Genomic DNA, 19856 nt, shown 5'->3' with positions numbered 1-19856 from the left:
CAAAAAGATGGAAGCGGTGGTTATTCCCGCCACACTGTATATCATCTAATAAACATACAAACATGAAAAAAAGAATCAATCTTTAGCACTAATAAATGTATGAAAATGGTATTGCAGCAACAAGATCCACAACCACAAAACTGCAGTCATTATAATGGGAAAAAGAAGAAAAATTCAAGATTACTTGTGTTTAGTGACTCTAATCTAACAACACACTCTGGATATGATGTGCATGAAAACACCAGTGTCTTTTGTTGTCGATGTAAGCAGTCACATAGCCAGCATCTTGAAGCATATCAATGAATCAGGACACGCCATTGTTCTCATGGCGGGCGTCAGTGCATCTCAGTTCTCCACAAAAGCAGCAATTTTATCACATTTCCTTCCCAAATTGGAAAATAACAGTATTATAGTTTGACATCTTCATCATGCATCAAATAATGTGACACTACACAATGTGGCCAGTGTGTGTTGCACTCAAAGTTATATCTTCTGTCTAATTTACAGTATGGTGACAGTGGAAACAGTCACGTGTCTAAAAACTGACAGTTAAAGTCCCCCTCCACTCAAAGATGCGATGTCTTTGTCTTGTTGTTTCAGTCTGATGTATTTGCAGAGTTTGACACTAGAGGTTTTTTTTTTGAGATTCGTCGAATGCCGAAAGAGGGAAGTTTCTCTGTGCTCACCAAAAATCTGAGCTGAGGGCGTGTATGTACGAGCGTGATCTGTGACATCACAACTAGTCCGGAGCCAATCCTGGTCCAGTATTCAACTTACACAAGTGTGATGCGGTAACTTGAAACCTCCAATGCACATACGCTGAGAAAGGACTTTTCAGTGAAGTAGGAGACATCTTGTGTCCCGCGGTGAAACTTTTGAGATGAAAAATATTTAAATATTCTTAGATACTGGAATTTTTAATGAGGGGGAGAAGGAGTAGATTTCATTTTAAAGATTTTAATGAGATACTTGAACTTTTTTTTGGTGGAAAAAAGTGTGTTTAATATACATCTTAAAACATGTCCGGAGGGGATCTTTAACATTACAACAGTCACCAAAATTACCCAAAATGGATTCAGTTGTGGTTTTGCTGCAAATCCATCTTCAATTTACCAAATGTGTTTACCCTGCCAGTGTGTAATCAAACAGAAGAGTGACTCAGAAATACTGTACCATGTCATTGCGTCCAAAGAAGGTGTATACAGCATACAGGTAGTAGTCGAAAAGCTGGGACACACAGTGGATGACATCGAAGGCGATTGGCTTCAGAATGTTCATCATCTGCATGTACTTCCCTGTGTAGAGATAACACAAAAAGACATTAACAGTTACCAAAAGGTTGGGTTTGTTGGACAAACTTTTCACAATCCTGATTATACACAGTATCTACAGTAGGTATGAAACGGTGGGGACTGGGCAGAGCATGTTTTAAACCAGTTCTACAATTAATGAAATGGTTCTGTTATATAAATAAATCTCGCAGGAGATTAAGAGTTAAACTACAATAAGTTAATCATGGTAGAACCATGTCCTTTAGGGAAGAACTTTAGCTAGAGCACATTGCATTTGCATACTCTCGAGGGCAAGGATTTAATTTACCAAGAAGGTAATAAAAGCAATAAGTACAGGAGTACAGGGGTGTAACAAGGTTACCATTGACTTAGAACTGATGAATGGAGGAGAAAAAAAAAAGAAATACACTCAATCTAGCTGGCTTTGCCTCTGAGACAGCACTATTTCTGTCACACTCATTTTTCACGCCATTTCTCTTGAATTCTACACCACAAACTCAGGGAAGAGCTTCAGAGACTGAATTAGAAGTGATTGCTTGGAATCAAACTTTCACTCAGTTTCCCACTTTAGTTTTTCCACATAGCTCTAAATCAATATTACCTATTGTGTGAAAAGAAAAGAACCATTATTTTATTTTGTACTGCATGTGCAGGAAAGTTTTGAAGTATGAACAGAAGGGGCAAACAGTTTTACTGAAAACACCCAATAATAACCAGAGATGATTTATTGTTTTAAATGTTAAGAAAGACAGCAGATTTGTACCAGAGTTATTAAATGAATTCATATAGAAAAAGATTTACCCGGCCAAACGACAACACAGGAAAGATAACTGCCAAGTTTAATTCCTTTTCACACTTGGAAATCACATCATGACATCACAAAGACATGTAAGTACCTCTTTAGAAACGGAAGGTCAGAGCTCAGGGTGAAGGCTAACCATTATTACTGCAGCTCAGTCACACAGGTAGCCTTGAGCATGCCGATTCGAAATGAGCTGCCGGCTTAATTGGTGAAAAAATGGTAATCTGAGTAGGCCAGAGAGGACACCTGCTCTCAAGGAGAGGAAGTGGTCGATTGTTTATGTGTATGTAGGGCTTACCGACAAGGCGGATGACGTTGAGGGTGGTGTTGGTGAGGATTGGTGCGTTGGTCTTGTTAAGGTTGTAGTCTGACTTTTTCTTGCTTCTCATAGTCTCTCGGGACACGCTGATGTGTGCAGGAAGTAGGAGAAAAAGAAAGTAGGGCAAAGTCAGGAGTGAAAGAGAGACTATGTAGAGTAATACATGTTAACATCACTAATCCTCTGCAGTGATCGGGCAGGTTCAAATCCTTAGTGCAGGTCAAAGTCTAGTAATTGATCAATCAGAACCCATTACACAATGCAGCAGACACAGTTGGACCCCTATGGTAAAGTCTCTGAACTGGTGATCCTAGAGAACCAGACCCCTGACACTGATCACTGAACTATATTAGCCAGCAATCATTACACAGACTGTCTAATTTCTGGATGTGACTATGCGACCCATTCAATAATTAACCATTAGTGATCCCTGCTTATAAGAATAGGAAATTAGCATTTTAGTGGCTGTAGGCTAATGTCAGGTTAATACACACAGAGGGGGAATGACTAGGAAATGGGGTGAGAGTTAAGGCAAAATATCAGGCATGTCAGACCTGTGAAATATTGAGTCTCAAACACTGAGCACAAACATCACGATAGCATTAATAGGTCATTGTTCATTACATGACAGGAAATGTTCATTATAACAATGCCTCTGTAATGAGGAGCTGCTAAATAAGTAATAGCATTGTATGTTTAGTTTCCTGTGCAAATCCGGTGAACAATGTTATATCAGCACACACTCATACACCCAACACTACTTTCTCAGTTATTCAGTGCACCGCCATCATGCTGCATCAAAAGCATCCAAATTCATGTGGTGATTTATGACACACACCACCAAGAACTAAATAATAGTAGTAATAATAATGATCACAGCTATGACGTGGAATAATGGCTCTTGCATACATTAAATGAACCATATGTTTCCTGGGCCCAAGCATTTTAATGATATTTCAATACACCCTGATAATAAAATAAACAAAAAAAAATCCCTCAATTGCATTTAAATATTAAATGAAAATGAACCATTTTGCACAAAGAGAAGAGGAGTGCATGATTGCATCTCTATTTATTAAACTGCATGTAATCTTTTCACTAGTCACCAATTATAAAGGCGGAGGTGGGAAGAAAGAGAATTGTTCATGGTTAGACAAAATGTTTTATACAAGCTTTCTGCCTACTTAGCAGGGTTAGGAAGAGGTGAGCTAAAATTACTGTTGCTAAATGCATAGAAATCGCATAATGCATGATTTCACATCCGTTTAGAGCTTCCTTAAAATAAAGATTCAAGGAGTGATAATTTTATTTGGTCTCTTAATGTGAGTTGCTCCTTTTTTGTGTCCACGTTCACTGTCTTTCTTAGATTTAGAGATTGCTGGGAGTAGAAATGATGGACACCTGGACTGACCATGTCACTTCACTTGTCATCCCCTGAGCTGTTTGTTATCAGAGTGGTGCAGCATAAAACAATTTGACTTGGAACTGACCTCTTGAGGGGGGCATCACCCGTCTGCTCATCCACGTAGTCCTGCTTGAGTTCCTCAGGGACATCACTGTCACTGTCGTAATCCTGATACACACTCTTCTCCAGCTCGTCGGATTCATACTTGAGAAATGAATGTGTGAGGAAAAGACAAAGATCAGATGGAAGTCATGGAAAATAACAAACAAACGGAAAGAGCAAAGGTGAGGCACAGTAGAGATGAATAGAGTAAGAGGGATACAAACAAGTACAAATCAAATACAGTTATAACACACAGTGAAACTTTGTTGACACATCATCATTAGTTTCAGAACACAAGTGGGAAAAACTGGATGCCATGGGGAAATCGTATTGTTGCTGGTTATCAGATAACATGGTTAATTAAAACATGCCTGAGGGTTTTTGAAAACAACACAACACAAACCAGCTACTCAAAGAGAAAAAGGTGTAAAACGAAATTGTGTTGAAGGGCTGTGATTAAATTATCTAAAAGTCTATTGAAAACAAAGTATAATGTTTCCGGTTCTGCCAAGATCAGAGATGGCAGCCTAGAACGCGGTCTCCTCTGACAGAATTTTAAAATATCCTGCTAAATGGTGAATAAACCCCACTTAGTATGAAAAGCAGTCAAATAGCAAGTTAACAATGGAAATGAGAGAAAAAAGTAAGAAAAATACAACTGAATTAAACGTGAATGATGAAGAACCACAAAGTGCAGAAGCCAATGCTCACAGGGAAGATGGCGGAAGGTAGAAATGCAGTGAAAAAGCAAAGGTTAACTTGCAGAAGATCCTAAAGGAGTTTCAAGACAACAACCACCAGTTGGATCATATCAAAGACAAGCTCAACAGGACAAACAAGAGAATCAGGGAAGCAGAAGAGTGCATTGATGCGGTTGAGAGAGAGGATCATCCAGGAGAGCCGACATCAGAGAAAAACGCCAGGTTTACAGAAGACAATCCCCCCCATTAAAAACAAGATGAAAACAACTCGAATGAAAGACCACACATAAGGTAACATATTAAATCCTGAAAAATCTATAATTTTGATTACTCATAATAAAACACACCTTTATACAGGAGAAATTAACAATGAACAATGATTTTCACACCTGCCTTGTTTAATTCAGTTGAACTGAACCCTGGAGTGTTTACCCCACTGGTGTGATTCATTTGAGCAGGTGTGAACACAGCAATCGCACTCGGATGCGGACCAAAACAACTTGGACCATGATCTTGTATGGTATGAACATGATCTGACCTAGATTCGAACAAACTGCAGGAGGCATTGCACATTTTTTGGATTAAACCAGCTCCTGTAGGCAGCTGCGCTGTGGGTAGATGGGTGAGGCTGTAGCCCCCATCAGGAGCGGCACATCAGGTGTTGCCACCAAACTGTTAATTGATTTCATCAATTTTTTGTTTATTGTTTTTAAATGTGCCCTCAACCTCCGTCTGGATGCGGTAGTGAAACATGGTTTAATGTTATATTCAAGACATGTGATTGTGTGTTTGTATGAACTGGAGGAGAGACAAAGCTCACTTTCTCCACAACACAGTCTCTTTCCCTCTTGGCTGGGACGTGCCAGCAACGGGGGGTCAGGGGGCAAGGAAACCTCCTTCAGCACACTGTGGAACAGGGCAGGTGGGGCTGGTGAATGCGGAACGTCTAGCTCCATCACCAGCGGGGATGGGACAAGTTGTTGGACAAGTTTGCCAGGTTGAGCCACCTGGCTCTTTCCTGCAGCACCAACAACCCCATGAATTGCCCATGGACTGGAACGCACAGCGCTGCACACGGAAGAAAATGTCTATAATCACCTGGATTTCCTCCCACACAACAGGGTGCAGCCTTGTCGCCACCTAGTACTATGTCACAAGCATGGAAGACACATTAAGCGCACTGACCACCAAAGCTGTCACTCTGTAGGCCCTATCAGTCATGGCAGACTGGAAGTGGTCTCCTTTCGTTGGCAGTGTGGGGTTCCTGGAGGATTCCATTGCTTCTCCTATGCCCTCAAACTCCAGGAAAGAAGCCCCTTGAATGGGGTTCGCGCGTTTGCACGTCCTGCATAGCCATGCTGGGGACGGGCAAATCTGGTGTGCTCTCGTCCCCATCCCGGGAGGCAGACTCAGCTCCAGGCTTTGCAGCCTGAGTGGGAGTGACGGACAACTCGTCCAACTCATCCTCCTCTGATATGAGGAGGTCCGAGGTATCCTCATCGTCGTCCTTGTAATTCAGCTCCAACACGTCTTCCAAAGGCAGTGGCGCCACGGCTAGGTCCAACTGTGAGCCCCAGCTAGTGCTAGCACATGGCCCAGTGTCCATGTCCTTCCCCTCCCTGTCCCTGTCGTCAACCAGCAGGTCACCAGGAGACAAGTAAGGGTCATTACCTGACAAGCTAGCTTTACATACTAGCTGTTGTCGAAGAGTCTTGACGGTGAAGCAGGCACAGTGCCTGCATGAACTGGGGGCTTTGATGGCCCGCCGGGAATGTTCCAGCCTAAGCAGACCTTACTGTGGCATTTTTTTTATCACCCGCCTTATGAAGGCATGCTATGATTATGGTAATCCTCAGTGTTGGAGAAACTGTGTCTGTCAAGCCATGAACCATTACCATGTTTTTTGGGAATGTCAAAACATAAAGAATTACTGGAAAGAAATACATAAGGCAATACAGACCATCTTTAATACACATCTACCATTAGATTTCAAAGCCATATATTTAGGCTATATCTCTCCAGAAGCAAAAGGTATTGATAAATATTTAATGGGTATATTGCTTGCAGCAGGGAAAAAGGCTCTGACCAAAAGATGAATGATGCATGTTGGACCTAGATTAAATAACTGGATAGATGTGACAATGGAGATTTACATGATGGGAAAGGTTATTTTCTCTTTAAACGTGAAGACGGACATCTTAATACAACACTGGGAAAAATGGGTGCAATATGTCAAACCTCTGAGACCTGATTTTGTTAAGATAATTAATTAAAGGAACATCCATAATTTATTTATTTTTTCCTCACTGTATTCTCTTTGTGTCTAGATATCTCACTATAACATGTATGCAACTGTGTGAAGCCAAAGAACTTTCATTTATTTTATTTTATTGCCCTTTACCTCTCCCTCTCTGGATGTATATAGTTATATCTCTTTTTTCATAGCTATCCCGTGAAAATGAAAAGAAATAGACTATGAGTCAATCTAAATAAAAATAAGGCTGAGAGACTATATATTTGGTACACAATACTTTCTTACTCCTTTTTTTTTTAAATTCTAGGCTTTGAAAATGTATCTCATTTGTTTACCATTGCTTGTATATCCATTTGCATTGTCTGTGGATGTAGTAACAATTCACTTTGAGATTAAAAAACAAAAACAAACAAAAAAACAAAAAAGTGAAACATATTCATATTTCAGCCATGAACCATGAAACGACAGCAGAAAATTCATTCACCTCCCAGAAGAGAGTTCAGTTAAAGCATTCTTGAAATAACACATTTTCTTTGTCCTTAACAGCAAGCTCAGTCAACACAGCAGCCATAAAGAAAGGATTACATGCCTAAGAACAAGGCAAGCTAGGGCTTCTGTTAGTCTGATATATTAGATTAGTGCAATATCGCTTTTGATGTTGAGCCTGAAAAGAAAATATATCGATATAAAAAAGTGGGTGATGTGTCAGGTCACCTGTGTAATGTCTTCTTTTCATTCTTGAAGAGGAATACTGTTTTGTTCACAAGGAACAACTGATTTTCTACCTTATATCAGACATATGTGGAGCACATGTACAGTATGTAACATCCACAATACCAGGCAATATTCTCTGGATCTCTGTGGCAATGATGTAGATATCTGGTGGAACCTTATAGAAACTATATAAATAACAATAATAAAGTTTATTTAGCTAGCACTTATCAAAACCAAAGATTACAAACTGCTGTACAAATACAAACTGAAAAAGAAACTGAAAAATACATTTTTCTGTCTTGTGGTGTAACTTCAGTTCAGTGTTGTTGTACCTAGCTGGCCAAATTGGTGGATCCTCTCGCATATGTGCGACTCAAATCCAGTAAACTCAAATCCTATAGTGCTACAGTGGCAGCACGGCTAGCTAAGACCAAAAAGACATGTAGAGGCCTGTCTTGTTTGTACTCCAATTGCCTCGTAGTGCCAACCAAAGCTATATCTATACCGCAATGAGAACTTGTGTGTGTGATAACAGACGACATTTGAAATTTACCTCAAGGAATAAGGGGGCTACTGAATTAAGACTAGCTAGCTGCTAACAACACCTTGCTAATGCACATACTGTAGGATGTTCTTTGATTCTCCTGCTGATTTCCAGCCACATAATAGTAGCTGCTATTTAATATAATGGTACATGCAATGCCTATTGTGTTTTCATATTTGTCAGGCAAGCATACAGTAAGTGCTTGCTTTGAGTTGGAGGACATGATCAAGCTAGGAGAAGATTTCTCCTCTCTGTCACTTATGTATAGTGCCAAAGTGGCAGGCCTAGTAGTTCTACTGGACAACATAGACTGCCAACAAAACCTAATGCCGTTATCTGCAAAATGTTTCTTTTGAGGAAGAGTGCTGCCTATTTATATTTAACAAGGATTACATAAATACATTCTCGAGTTTATTATTTGTTTTGCCGCTGGATCAACCCACGGATTTCATTTGCTATTTAACAGCTTATATCACATGCTGACAATGCATCAAAGTGATATAATAATTATAGCAGGTTCTGTATTGCTGGCCCTGCATGTTATTAAAAGTTTGTTATGGCCCTGTTGATGGTAGCTTGAAGGCTGATGTAAACCACTTAATGACCAACAGTGCTTATGTCCCATTCAATTACCTTGTCTCTATATTAAGTTGTTTGGTGCTGTACCTCAACAGGTAGCCTTGTTAATTATGGCAAACAACAACTTGACCGAATCGGTGGATATGATCTGTAGCTGGATGATAGACAATATGATTGATATAGTACTAATTAATAATTCATCTTGTTCATCTTGCAACCTTTTGACTGATTGGGTAATGTACGTTTTCACAATGATACTGAAATTGACATCCCTTGGTGCTTACCCCGTTAGATGCAAGCACATCCTCTGTCTCCTCTTCTTTGTGCTCAATGTGCATTTCAAAGGGGTTTCCCTCCTGAAGATACTGCTGGAAGAGAGACACCTCCTCCTGGGCCTGGCTGGTCGATGTCACAGCCTGTCTGCTCGGGGAAACGGATGGGGAGCGGCACTGGCCCATGAACTTAAACTCCTGGATAGGGAAGATGGGATAACAGAAACACCTTTAGAGGGACAACAGATATATACTCGTATTTGACAAAGATGAGACAAATAAGAAAGGAAATGATGGAAAGAAGTTTTGTATTTAATATATAGTGATTCAATAATAACAGAATCATTTTGAAACTTGAGCATTTTAGATTTTGATGCACCTTTTGGCATTCAAAAAAACAAGCTTTAACCTTTTTGTAACATCTGTACATTGCCTGTTTACTATACAGTAATATACACATGCAAAATTTTCACACCAGTGGGTTTATTCTGAAGATTCTTTGACATGTGTGTTTGTTGCAAAATGTGCCCGAGCAAGACGGGTACAAAGGAAAAAAAAGGATGTAGAAAAATGAAAAAAAAGCAGACTTTGAATGAACTCCATTTATCTTTTTGACATTTCTTTCTTTCCATTTATCATTTCTGCTTCTATGTGAAGCGAAGTGAACATGTTGTAGCTTTTCTTTGAGTTGGTTATAGTATATATTCATGAGATAACGGCTTTGTTTTGGTGATGCTGTACATGATCTACATCGGGCTCTGATATTCAAGGTTTATTTTTTATCTGTTGCTCATGAGTGTGGGAAATAAAATGATCTCACATACACGTCACAAGGGACAACATCCTTTTTATGTTCATCTGTGTTATATAATGTGCAGTGAACTTTACTGCTCCTATGCTGAAACACAAGCTGGCACACTTGCACACACACACACACACATATACAATACACACACAGAAAGCGTTGAGTTGGATCCCCTGTGTTTCATATCCTTATGAAAATTTCACAGTGGTGGGGGTGTGTGATGAGTGACAGTGTAGAATAAATGAATGCAACTGTGCTTCACTTTCTCGCCTCAATGATGTGATTCATACTCACATGAAGCTGAGCGATGTTAAAGTTAGACTTGACTGGACAAAGTTCCCACGTCTCATTTTCCAGAAACATTCTCAGCTCTTCCAGTCGTGCCCTGAGGGATTGTGAAGAGAAAAAAAAAAAGGAATGAGAATGCAGTAGAAAAATATGAGAAGTGACAAAGAAGAAGAAGAAGTCAACATCTGTCCATTAGTGAACTCATGACATTTCATACATTCCAGCAGCTCCTGTGTTCTGAGGGTCCAGATCAAACTGATACAAACACAGCCTGCAAAGGTCACTGATGCGCAGTGAAAAGGAAGACGTGTGTGTGTGCGGTGTGAGTAGGTGTGTGTAACGTGTTTCCATGTTAACTGTGATCACAGCTCAAGACAGCCACCGTGGTGTTCACCTGCTACTGTAGGTCAACATCAGGTCTCTCGGTGTGAAATGTCAGTGCGGTGTTGACTTCAAACACTTCGGCATCCCTTGCTACTTAAAGTTGTTTGAAGTACAAGGAAGTGATAGAGCATGGGGGCGAGAGAAAGGGAAGCCTCGTGGCACAGTAGTAATGAAGCAGTATCAGTTGCATTTTAACTCTTTTCCACTTCAACATTGCATGCTCACTGAACTGACTACTAACTAATGAGTCCATTTTGCAAACACTCGCTCCATTCGCCTACAGTTATATTCCTCAAATCTAATGAATTCAGAATTAAAAGGACATTTAAACATTTCAATCACGCAAAGAAAATGAGTTCGAGGGAAAAAAAAAAAAAAAAAACAGAGATTACCAACGGCGGATATTTATCATGTGTGAACCCTGACAATGTCATCCTGTCCTTTTGTACCCGCGGGCCAGCGATACACCCTTCCTGATGACTGGGTGTATTACTGCAGGCAGCTGACAGACGAATGCAGGCATCAGGCAGTCAAAGTTCACTGATGGGTAATCTCTTTGGGAATGACACCCGGCTGGAAAATGAATCAACCCTAATGTAAAGATGATGCACACTGGATGCCTTCTGGCCAACAGTGGACATGTGTGCGCGTTTGTGCATGCACAGAGGTAATGCGCCTTCACATTGCTGTCGGGTATGTTAAGAAGTGCTGGGTTGAGTAAAGATTTGATCACAGATGGTCTGGTGAGCAAACCAGTCTCTCTTTTTTTCTTCTTCTTCTTCTCTCTCTGCACAGGTCTGTCACCTCTTACTCTCTTTATTTCCCAGTTCTGATTACAATTTAATCTTTTTTAAACCTCCCTCATCACAGCTAATCCAAGCATGTATCCCATCATGCCTGTGTGTCTCCCTCATTTCCCTCATTTGTCTTTTTCTGTCATAATAATAGAGTTTATTAGCATTCTGATATTTGAACATCCTATAAATGACTCTTGACAGGTAATCACAACACTGATTAATGCAAATCATCTCTGATGATGTGGTGCTTTCTGTGTGAAAGCGTACATATTCATGTGTGTGTGGGGGGGGCTATGTAATCAAGATGTAAATGGGCTTCCAGCTAGTGCTGCCCCCTAATAGTCGACCAAACTGGTCGGTAGGTCACAGGGAAAAAAAACAAAACAAGACTTGGTCAAAACCTAGTATATGGCTGGACCTTGTATGAAATGTAGAGGGCTTTTGATTAATAACGACAGATACACAAAGTGGCGACATGTGGCGACACCTGGCCTCACACTCTGCCTTATACTATGTCAGGTAGGAAATCATCAAAAGTGTGGGACCATTTTGAGCATATGAAAGACGACCCCAAGAAGGTGATATGCAAACTCTGCATGCAACGATTCACCTGTTATTTGTCGACCTCAAACATGACTTATCATTTGACACATGTAAGTAGTCTAACGTTAGCCACCTAGCATGGCTGCTCTAGATAGCCTAGATAGTTTTATGGTTTGGCCCTGGATGTTCTGACACATTCAGAATCATTACTGCTTTTGCTGTTAGCATTTCGTTAACAGGCAGCTTGCTTCATGTGCTTGTAAAATTTGTATTTCAAAGGAGCATTATTATGGTTTCTCTGTAATTTAGCACAGTGTTAACAAAGTAAAGGGCGTTTGAGGCAGCCAACAGTTGTGATTGTGTGTAAAGGTTTCTGTCAAGCACTGATAACCTGCTGATCAAGAATCAGTTTCATCTACCCTCTATTTATGTTAATCTTTTATGAACAGGAATGATGTCTACTGTAATTGTCACATGGTAATAATCCAGTAAAAGCATCTCACCTGTGATAGTTTTTAAAGTAGTTGATACTCTGCCGTTTGATAGACTCCTGCAGGACCTCCGACTTACTGCCGCAGAATTCCTCACCCACCTGCATCAACCTGGAAGAGACAGTTGAAGAATGAGGGAAAAAATGATGGCAGAGACAACAATTGAGAAAGAAGGTAAGAGGGGAGAAAGGAGTGAGTGGAAATTTGTTGAGATAAATGGGTCAAGCAAAGAGGAGAGAATAAAAGAAAATATAAATATATCCAATTAGCTCACACTGATAAAATAAATCCCCTGGTTCAAGACATGGTCTTTATGAACCGAATGAGAGGTATTTTGATGAATGTGGCCTTGAAAGCTCTGGTAACCAAAACCCCTTTGTCACTGACAGAGGGATTGAATCACTTGGGCAGTTATCTGATAGAGCATGTAGCGAGAAGACCCAGTGTAAGGAGAACAAGTGGACTCAGTGATAGCTGCCAATTAAACTTTTAAGGCTACCTTTTGGTGACAGTACTTGATAATGACTTAATTTACAGTGTACAAAGTGATGACTTAACCTATGTAGTGTGTGCTTTTCAAATACCATCTTTAATATGTATCTTTTTCAGAGTCATAAAAATGTGAAAGTGATTTTAAAGTTTTTAATATTATTTTATCATTGAATGAACCAAAAAAAAAAAATCTTTAGTTATATATCAAAAAGACTCCTTTAGCCTCCAACCCTCTAGAGACCATTGAGTGTGTGGGTGTGTGCCAGGCTGACAGCTGAGCCAGCAGGGGCACAAAGACACGATGTAAACAGACGTGCTCTGGTAACAGGAACTTGCCAGTAAGGGACAGACAGTGCAGTGTTGGAAGTATTGCTGAGCAGAAAAGAACCACACAATTCTGCATCTTAAGAAACTGATCTAAAGTGACTCACCTTGACATTTGTAGGGGAGGTTTTAAGCTGTTCAACCTGCTACTGTTGCCAAGCCAACCTGCTATTTCTCTATATAAAAAGACACTGTCTGTCTTCAGTGTGTACACAAATAACTGCTGTCACCTAGACTGGTATTTGGACAGACAGAGTGGCTTAGAAGACCAAAAAAAACATTGAACGTATTTATCTCTCTTTTGGGGTATTTATTTGGGTCAACCACAAGTTGACAGAAAATAAATCTGTTTGGTAAATTTGAGGTCCCATGATCCAAATACACTCACCAAGCACTTTATTAGAAACACCATACTAATACTGGGTAGGGCCTCCCTTTGCTTTCAAAACAATCTCAATTCTTCGTGGCATGGATTCCACAAGATGTTGGAAACATTCCTTTGAGATTCTGGTCTATGTTGAAATAATTTCATCACATGATTTCTGCAGATTCGTCAGCTGCACATCCATGCTGCTAATCTCCCATTCTACCACATCCCAAAGGTGCTCTAGTGGATTCAGATATGATGACTGAGGAGGCGATTGAAGTACACTGAACTCATTGTCATGTTCATGAAACCAGTTTGTGATGACTTTTGCTTTGACATTAAAATAAATTGTGGCCCTAAAGGGATGCACATAGTCAGCAACAATACTCAGACAGGCTGTGGCATCCAAACAATGATTGATTGGTATTAAGGGGCCCAAAGTGTGCCAAGAAAACATTCCCCACACCATTAAATGTCTAACAGCAGTCTGGACTGTTGACACAAGGCAGTTTGGGTCCACAGATTCATGTTGTTGATGTCAAATTCTGACCCTACCATCTGCATGTCTCAGCAGAAATCGAGATTCATCAGACCAGGCTACGTTTTTCCAGTCTTCAACTGTCCAGTTTTGGAGAGCCTGTGCCCACTGCAGCCTCATATTTCTGTTCTTGGCTGACAGGAGTGGAACCTGCCATGGTCTTCTGCTGTTGTAGCGCATCCACCTCAAGGTTCGACGTGCTGTGCATTCTGAGATGCTTTTCTGCTCACCACAGCTATAAAGAGTGGTTATCTGAATTACCGCAGCCTTTCCGTCAGCTAGAACCCATCTGGCCTCTCTCATCAACGAGGCGTTTTCCGTCCGCAGAACTGCCACTCACTGGATGTTTTTCATTTTTCGTACCATTCTGAGTAAACTCTAGAGACCGTTGTGTGTGAAATCCCAGGAGATAAGCATCGAAGTCACTGATTTCATATTTTTCCCCATTCTGATGTTTGATGTGAATATTAACTGAAGTGCCTCACCTGTACCTGCATGATTTTATGCATTGCACTGTTAATATAATCAGAATGTATGGTTTAAATGGGTGCGGACATAATGACGATATAACTTCAGTTTAGAAATGCATGTAAACTAAGTCATTGAGAACAGTGAGCCAGTTAGTGGGTGATAAATGAGTACTGTGAGAAACTAAAGAGCAAAAAAAGAGAGACTGCATGTGAAAGTAGATCAACCTTAAAAAGAGACAAAACGACAAGAAGGAGACAGAGACAGCCATATAATGAAGACCAATTAGTGGAAACAAGGATGAGCTGGCTGCTCTGGCCCTGCGGTATACCTGCTGATGACATCCAGCACCACTATGAAGTCGTCGTACTTGAAGTTAGACATGTCTGTCCCCAAGATGTACGCCTTCACTTTCAACTGGACATCCTGAGGGGAGTAATGAGAGGGACAGGGTGATTTGTGGGAGGAGAATTTATGATTGAGCAACTGTGAGTCAAGCAGAAATCTGAGGGAAAAGAAATGAAAAGAAAAAACTAGGAGAGGAAAGGGAGGGGGGAAAAAAAAAACGTTTCAGACAACTGAAAGAGGGAAAGACGGAGAAACAGCAAAGTAGACTCTTCCATCCAACCTGCCAGATCCGTGTCAGTCCATGCTCCAGTTTCTTCTTCACATAGCTGCGGTCCACTCCCAACTCATCAGACTCTGCTGCCACTGCACCATCTGTGGGTATTGAACCAAGACATAGAGGCAGATTAAAAAACTAATAAAGAAACTGATAAAATTCTGTTTCTTCCTAACCATTTCATGTATCTGTTGTTTTGCCGTGTGCTTTCAACACGACTGGAAGGAATTCATTTACCTATTTCAATGAGCAAAAAATGCAGGCAAGAGCAGATGCAGAGCAGAATCCATACAAGAGTAAGAAAAAAAAGACTTATTACAGTTGATGAAGAAGCAGATGAAAGATATTCATTTCATAATGGTGAAATATAATTCCTCTTGTGCATTCTACCATGAACAGGAACGTGCTCTTGTTGATCTGCAAATCTGACATGTTGTCATGTTTGACATGTCCTTTATTATTAGTTTGACCATGGATGGAGACAGCTAAGCTGTGAGATCCTCTGTACAGAAGCAGTTGTCAATCAGCATCTGACAGGAGCAAACAACACACAGTCAATCTAAGACTGACAGCAACCTAGAACCCAGTAAGACAATACTGAATGACAGCTGAATAAGGTGTCGGTGTCCCGTTTACTGTTGGTAGTCGAACAATGAAACCATTTTCTTCAGTGACCTTCATTCCTCCTCTAACATCAGCTCACTATCCTCACTTTTGTGGGGTTTTTTTATTTTCAAACCGCTCAGATAGAATACCATGTGGTGCAGACACTGCAGAGGCTACAATATCATAGTTGCTGCAGTCCTTCCTTTTGGCAGAAAATTGCTTCAATCTATCTCAAGCTGCTTACCTTGTTTGAAGCAGAGCTCTAGGAAAGCTGGCAGCACTGTGCCTGTAAGTCACCAGGCAGGGAGATGACAACCCACGTTAAATTTAATGTATCGGAAAGACAGGACAATTAATCTAAAATCTATCCGGAATCATTATATTATTTAATTTTCCCTTGTTCATTTTCCAATCATTTTACTATTGAAAATTACTGACAGGGGGAAAAAAACCCTGAACTCTTGTACATTGTGTTGCTTATTACATTCACATTGTTATTACATTAACGGTAGTTATTATATGATTGGCGTCTACAGGGTCAGCTGCAGATATACTCCTGTTAGGGATTTAGTGTCTCAAAGATGTTTTGGCAGGACAGATGCTTGTAGACACAAGAGCTTACATCCTGGTTACAGAAAGGAAGGCCTCCCTACCCACTGCACTACCCTGATAACCAACTCATTCCCAACGCAGGAGAGAAACAAATCACCGGTTACAGTCCTAGAGACAAAAGCAGATGTATGTATGTACCAATCACTATCAGGAGAACAGATTAATGATGAGAAAGATTTCCAAGGAGTAGAGGTACAGTAAGCAAAGACAGATGTGTCACTGACAGAACATGTGTGGTGATTATTGTGTTTTGAGACCACACACACTGTTCATTAACTAATAAAGTACTGATGGTTGGATACATCTTTAAGATGAGAAAGGCATTAATCATGAGTAGTTTTTTCTCCTTCTGAAGTGGGCCTTTCAAACATCTGAAAGGCCACAAACGTTCACATGCAAACACATAATTTCATCCCACTTGACATCTCCAAGCTGTAATCAAAACAGCAACTGTGCTTTGAACCTGCTGAACCTGAGCAAGAGGATAGATATCAGGTAAAGTGTTCACATACTTTATATGCTTTCAAAAATAAAAATAACACACAGCATAACAAAACTGCATATCAAAAAAAAAAGAAAAGTGTTAGGTCCTCTTTGACTTGAGCATCAGTGGCAGTCTGGGTGTTTTCATATGACACATTACATAAATATAAGGACAGAAAGAAAGAAGGGAAGAGAGAGAAAGCAGAGGCAGTAGAGGCAAACCTTCACAAGCAAGATGTATGAGTACAGACAGGTAGACAGAGTCAGGTCATTTTTATTGAGCTGAAAACAAAGAAACCAATTGACACAAGTTTGAAATTTTGAAGAACACAAGTAAAAGACTTCCGACATCGTGCTCAGTGGGGATCGGTGAACCTGGATTAATCAAAACTCTTGAGAAACCTCTCAAGAGTCAGTGAGGATGTTCCTTTACAGTGACAGAAACAAAAAAATAATACATCTATCTCCATGATGTTCTTGACATATAAAAAACCACTCAGGCTGCACAAATGTCTCGCTAACTCCGTGCATTATCAATTAATATATCTGTGTTGAATCACATTCTAAACAGTGATAAATCAATCACCAATTAACTATTACCATCCCTAGTAGCTGATCACCTCTCTGATGAACAAAGTGGAAGAATTGCCCTCCCAAGGTTTTCACACTCCTCTTCACATTTACTGTTCCTCACATAGTACTTTTTCCATCTCTTTGCTTGCAGACCAGTGCTTTCCCCGCAGGACCAGCGTAAATCAAACTCTGAGACATACAATTAACAGCAGACAGGATCTGCTCAGCCTTACTGTGGATTCTGACAGAAGGCTCAATACACCAAAAGAAAGACAAAAATACTCGAAAGGAATTCATGTCAAGTTTTATCTGTCGCGATAGCTCGCTCGGAACAATGGCTTTCCCTTAAACATCATTAATGGAGAAGTCCGTGCCTAAGCTTGTCCACTGCTGAAACATCCCAGTAATGAAACCAGTTAAACCTGTTATCAAATTATACTCAACCTTTTTTTTTTCTTAAAACAAGTGAAAAAAACAAATGAGCTTGTTTTAGGAATTTTCCAGAATTAAGTTTAATTTTCTTTTGTTTTCTTTCATTATCTACATCTGTCACTAACACTCATCCAGTCTTTTTGTTATAAATAAAAATCTTAAAGGCTGGATATAAGCTTAGTTTCCAACGGTTAAGTCAGTGCATTGAACAGTAAATCTTACGTGATGTACCGTATCATGAACTGACTGTATTGTTACACAATTAATGAAATGTAGTAGAAATCATTTAGTCATATTGGTTCAAATGTCAAGTATTTCTTATCCCAAGGGAGATAAGGGGGGGGGTGGGGGGGGCCTTTCCTGTTAGCAAAAATGGAAAATGGCCATTTTGGGAACCAAACTGGCAAGAATGTTTGGCAGACAAGTAGATATCACTTTCAGAACAGCGGATCAAATTTAAATTCAGTCTAGCAAGACGAACTTTGCACCCAGCTATCATGAACGCTAACCTTCTCCTCCCATCAGCTGATTAGAATCACCACACTGAGAAGTACATATGACAGTAAGTGACACTCCTCACGCTTTTATATGAAACGTACTGTTATTGTGCATCTCAGATTCATACCTTCACTGACTGCGTGCTCATGATGCATTTCAAATTCAAGCCATCACCATCTCTTCATATTACCTGCACAGCCACTAATGTTGAGTTAGAGATATTACTACAGTAGTTATGATTTATAATAACGGCATTTTGGCAGTGTTTTATAAAGTATGTTTGGGAATTACAATGAATGTGACAGTTTTTACAAACACTGCCCTTGGGACCCTTGTTAACCCTGTTTGTTATAGTCATTAGTAAGAACAGAAGAATTTAAAACAATTGCGTCACTCACTAAAAGACAAAAGAGCAGAGGCCTTGGGAAACATCGTGACATGGCAACTTGACATATCTGGGTTTCATTTAATTAGCACAAGGACAGGAGTGGGAGTGACGGGATGTGAGGAAGAGAGAGCAAAAAATTTGGAGAAGAGAAAGTCAATGTGAGTTGTGAAAGCTGAGAGCCTTGACATAGTAGGTGAGACAGAAGAGACCGTGACTGTTTAACTGATGACTGAAAAAGTTGGGAACTATGGGTGTGCCAGAGAGAGTGAGGCTGTAAGAACAGAAAAAGACAAACGAACAGGTATTAAATGCAATATACTGCAGGATGACACATCTGTTTAATACTGCAGTATTAACTAATATTTTTAAAAAGTGTGATATAATTAAAAATGAGAATTGCCTTGTTTGCAAAAACCTGGAAATTAAGTAAACTCTACCAAATACTCCAGTAAATACCAGTTTATACAAGCTGTTCATGAAGATGTTTTTAAGAGGCAATGAGTCACATCCTTATCTTAATACTCCCAACAGATATTATCTGGTCAGGCTTAACTGGTATTTAATAAACATTTTTCCAGACAACAATCTCATAGTGACAAATGAGCTCATAAGATGAAGTTTGCCATTTGGCGGTTTCTATTGAAGGCAGGTCGACATTTATATTCAAGGGCTCTAATGGAATATCTTTGCATGATTTACAGTTCAAAAAACTCCTTATTTATCTTATACTGGTTGTTTATGCAGCCCCTCAGTTCAGCCTCTGTCTAAAACAGGCCGTTTCAGCTCCTGTCTCTTTAAGGCCCCCCCTCCCAACGAGCCCACTCTGTTCTGGTTGTTTAGCTCCCGGAAGCTGCGTCTTGGCTGACGTCCGGCGGCTCCAGATGCTACGTCAACAATCAGTAGTAGAAGGATTTCACTTCTTTTTTTTGTTCTTTAATCAAAATGGAAACTTCTCAAATATATCTGTACATGATATATTTGGAAACAGAGGTAACTTTGCAAACAGAAAACCACAAAAAGATGTTATGTCCCCCTTAAAGAAAACCAATCGGGGCCTTTAAATAGGTTTTCTCAATTACATATGTGAATTTTTTATTCTATTTATCAAAGCATTCTCTTTTTTTTTCAGTTGCCCCGCCTCCTCCTCAGTTATTGGAATGG

At 40.0% G+C, this 19856-nt stretch overlaps 1 protein-coding gene across 2 annotated transcripts in view; it reads right to left on the bottom strand.

Annotated features, from left to right (window-relative positions):
* The window catches only part of vps50 (VPS50 EARP/GARPII complex subunit), a 121248-nt gene that overhangs the window by 36739 nt on the left and 64653 nt on the right, over positions 1–19856 (bottom strand). For both annotated transcript variants that reach the window (XM_042434658.1, XM_042434657.1), the window contains exons 14-21: positions 15110–15201; positions 14813–14907; positions 12305–12403; positions 10084–10174; positions 8997–9182; positions 3904–4022; positions 2393–2499; positions 1174–1295 (exon numbers count right to left, since the gene is read on the bottom strand). In XM_042434658.1, coding sequence (XP_042290592.1) covers positions 1174–1295; positions 2393–2499; positions 3904–4022; positions 8997–9182; positions 10084–10174; positions 12305–12403; positions 14813–14907; positions 15110–15201 — 911 coding nt within the window. The remainder of the gene's footprint in view (positions 1–1173; positions 1296–2392; positions 2500–3903; positions 4023–8996; positions 9183–10083; positions 10175–12304; positions 12404–14812; positions 14908–15109; positions 15202–19856) is intronic.

The sequence above is a fragment of the Thunnus maccoyii genome, chromosome 15 (genome assembly GCF_910596095.1).
Source record: "Thunnus maccoyii chromosome 15, fThuMac1.1, whole genome shotgun sequence".
In the NCBI taxonomy this organism is placed as follows: domain Eukaryota; kingdom Metazoa; phylum Chordata; class Actinopteri; order Scombriformes; family Scombridae; genus Thunnus; species Thunnus maccoyii.
The sequence above is the reverse complement of the archived record's forward strand: the minus strand, read 5'-3'. Positions and strand labels throughout refer to the sequence as shown.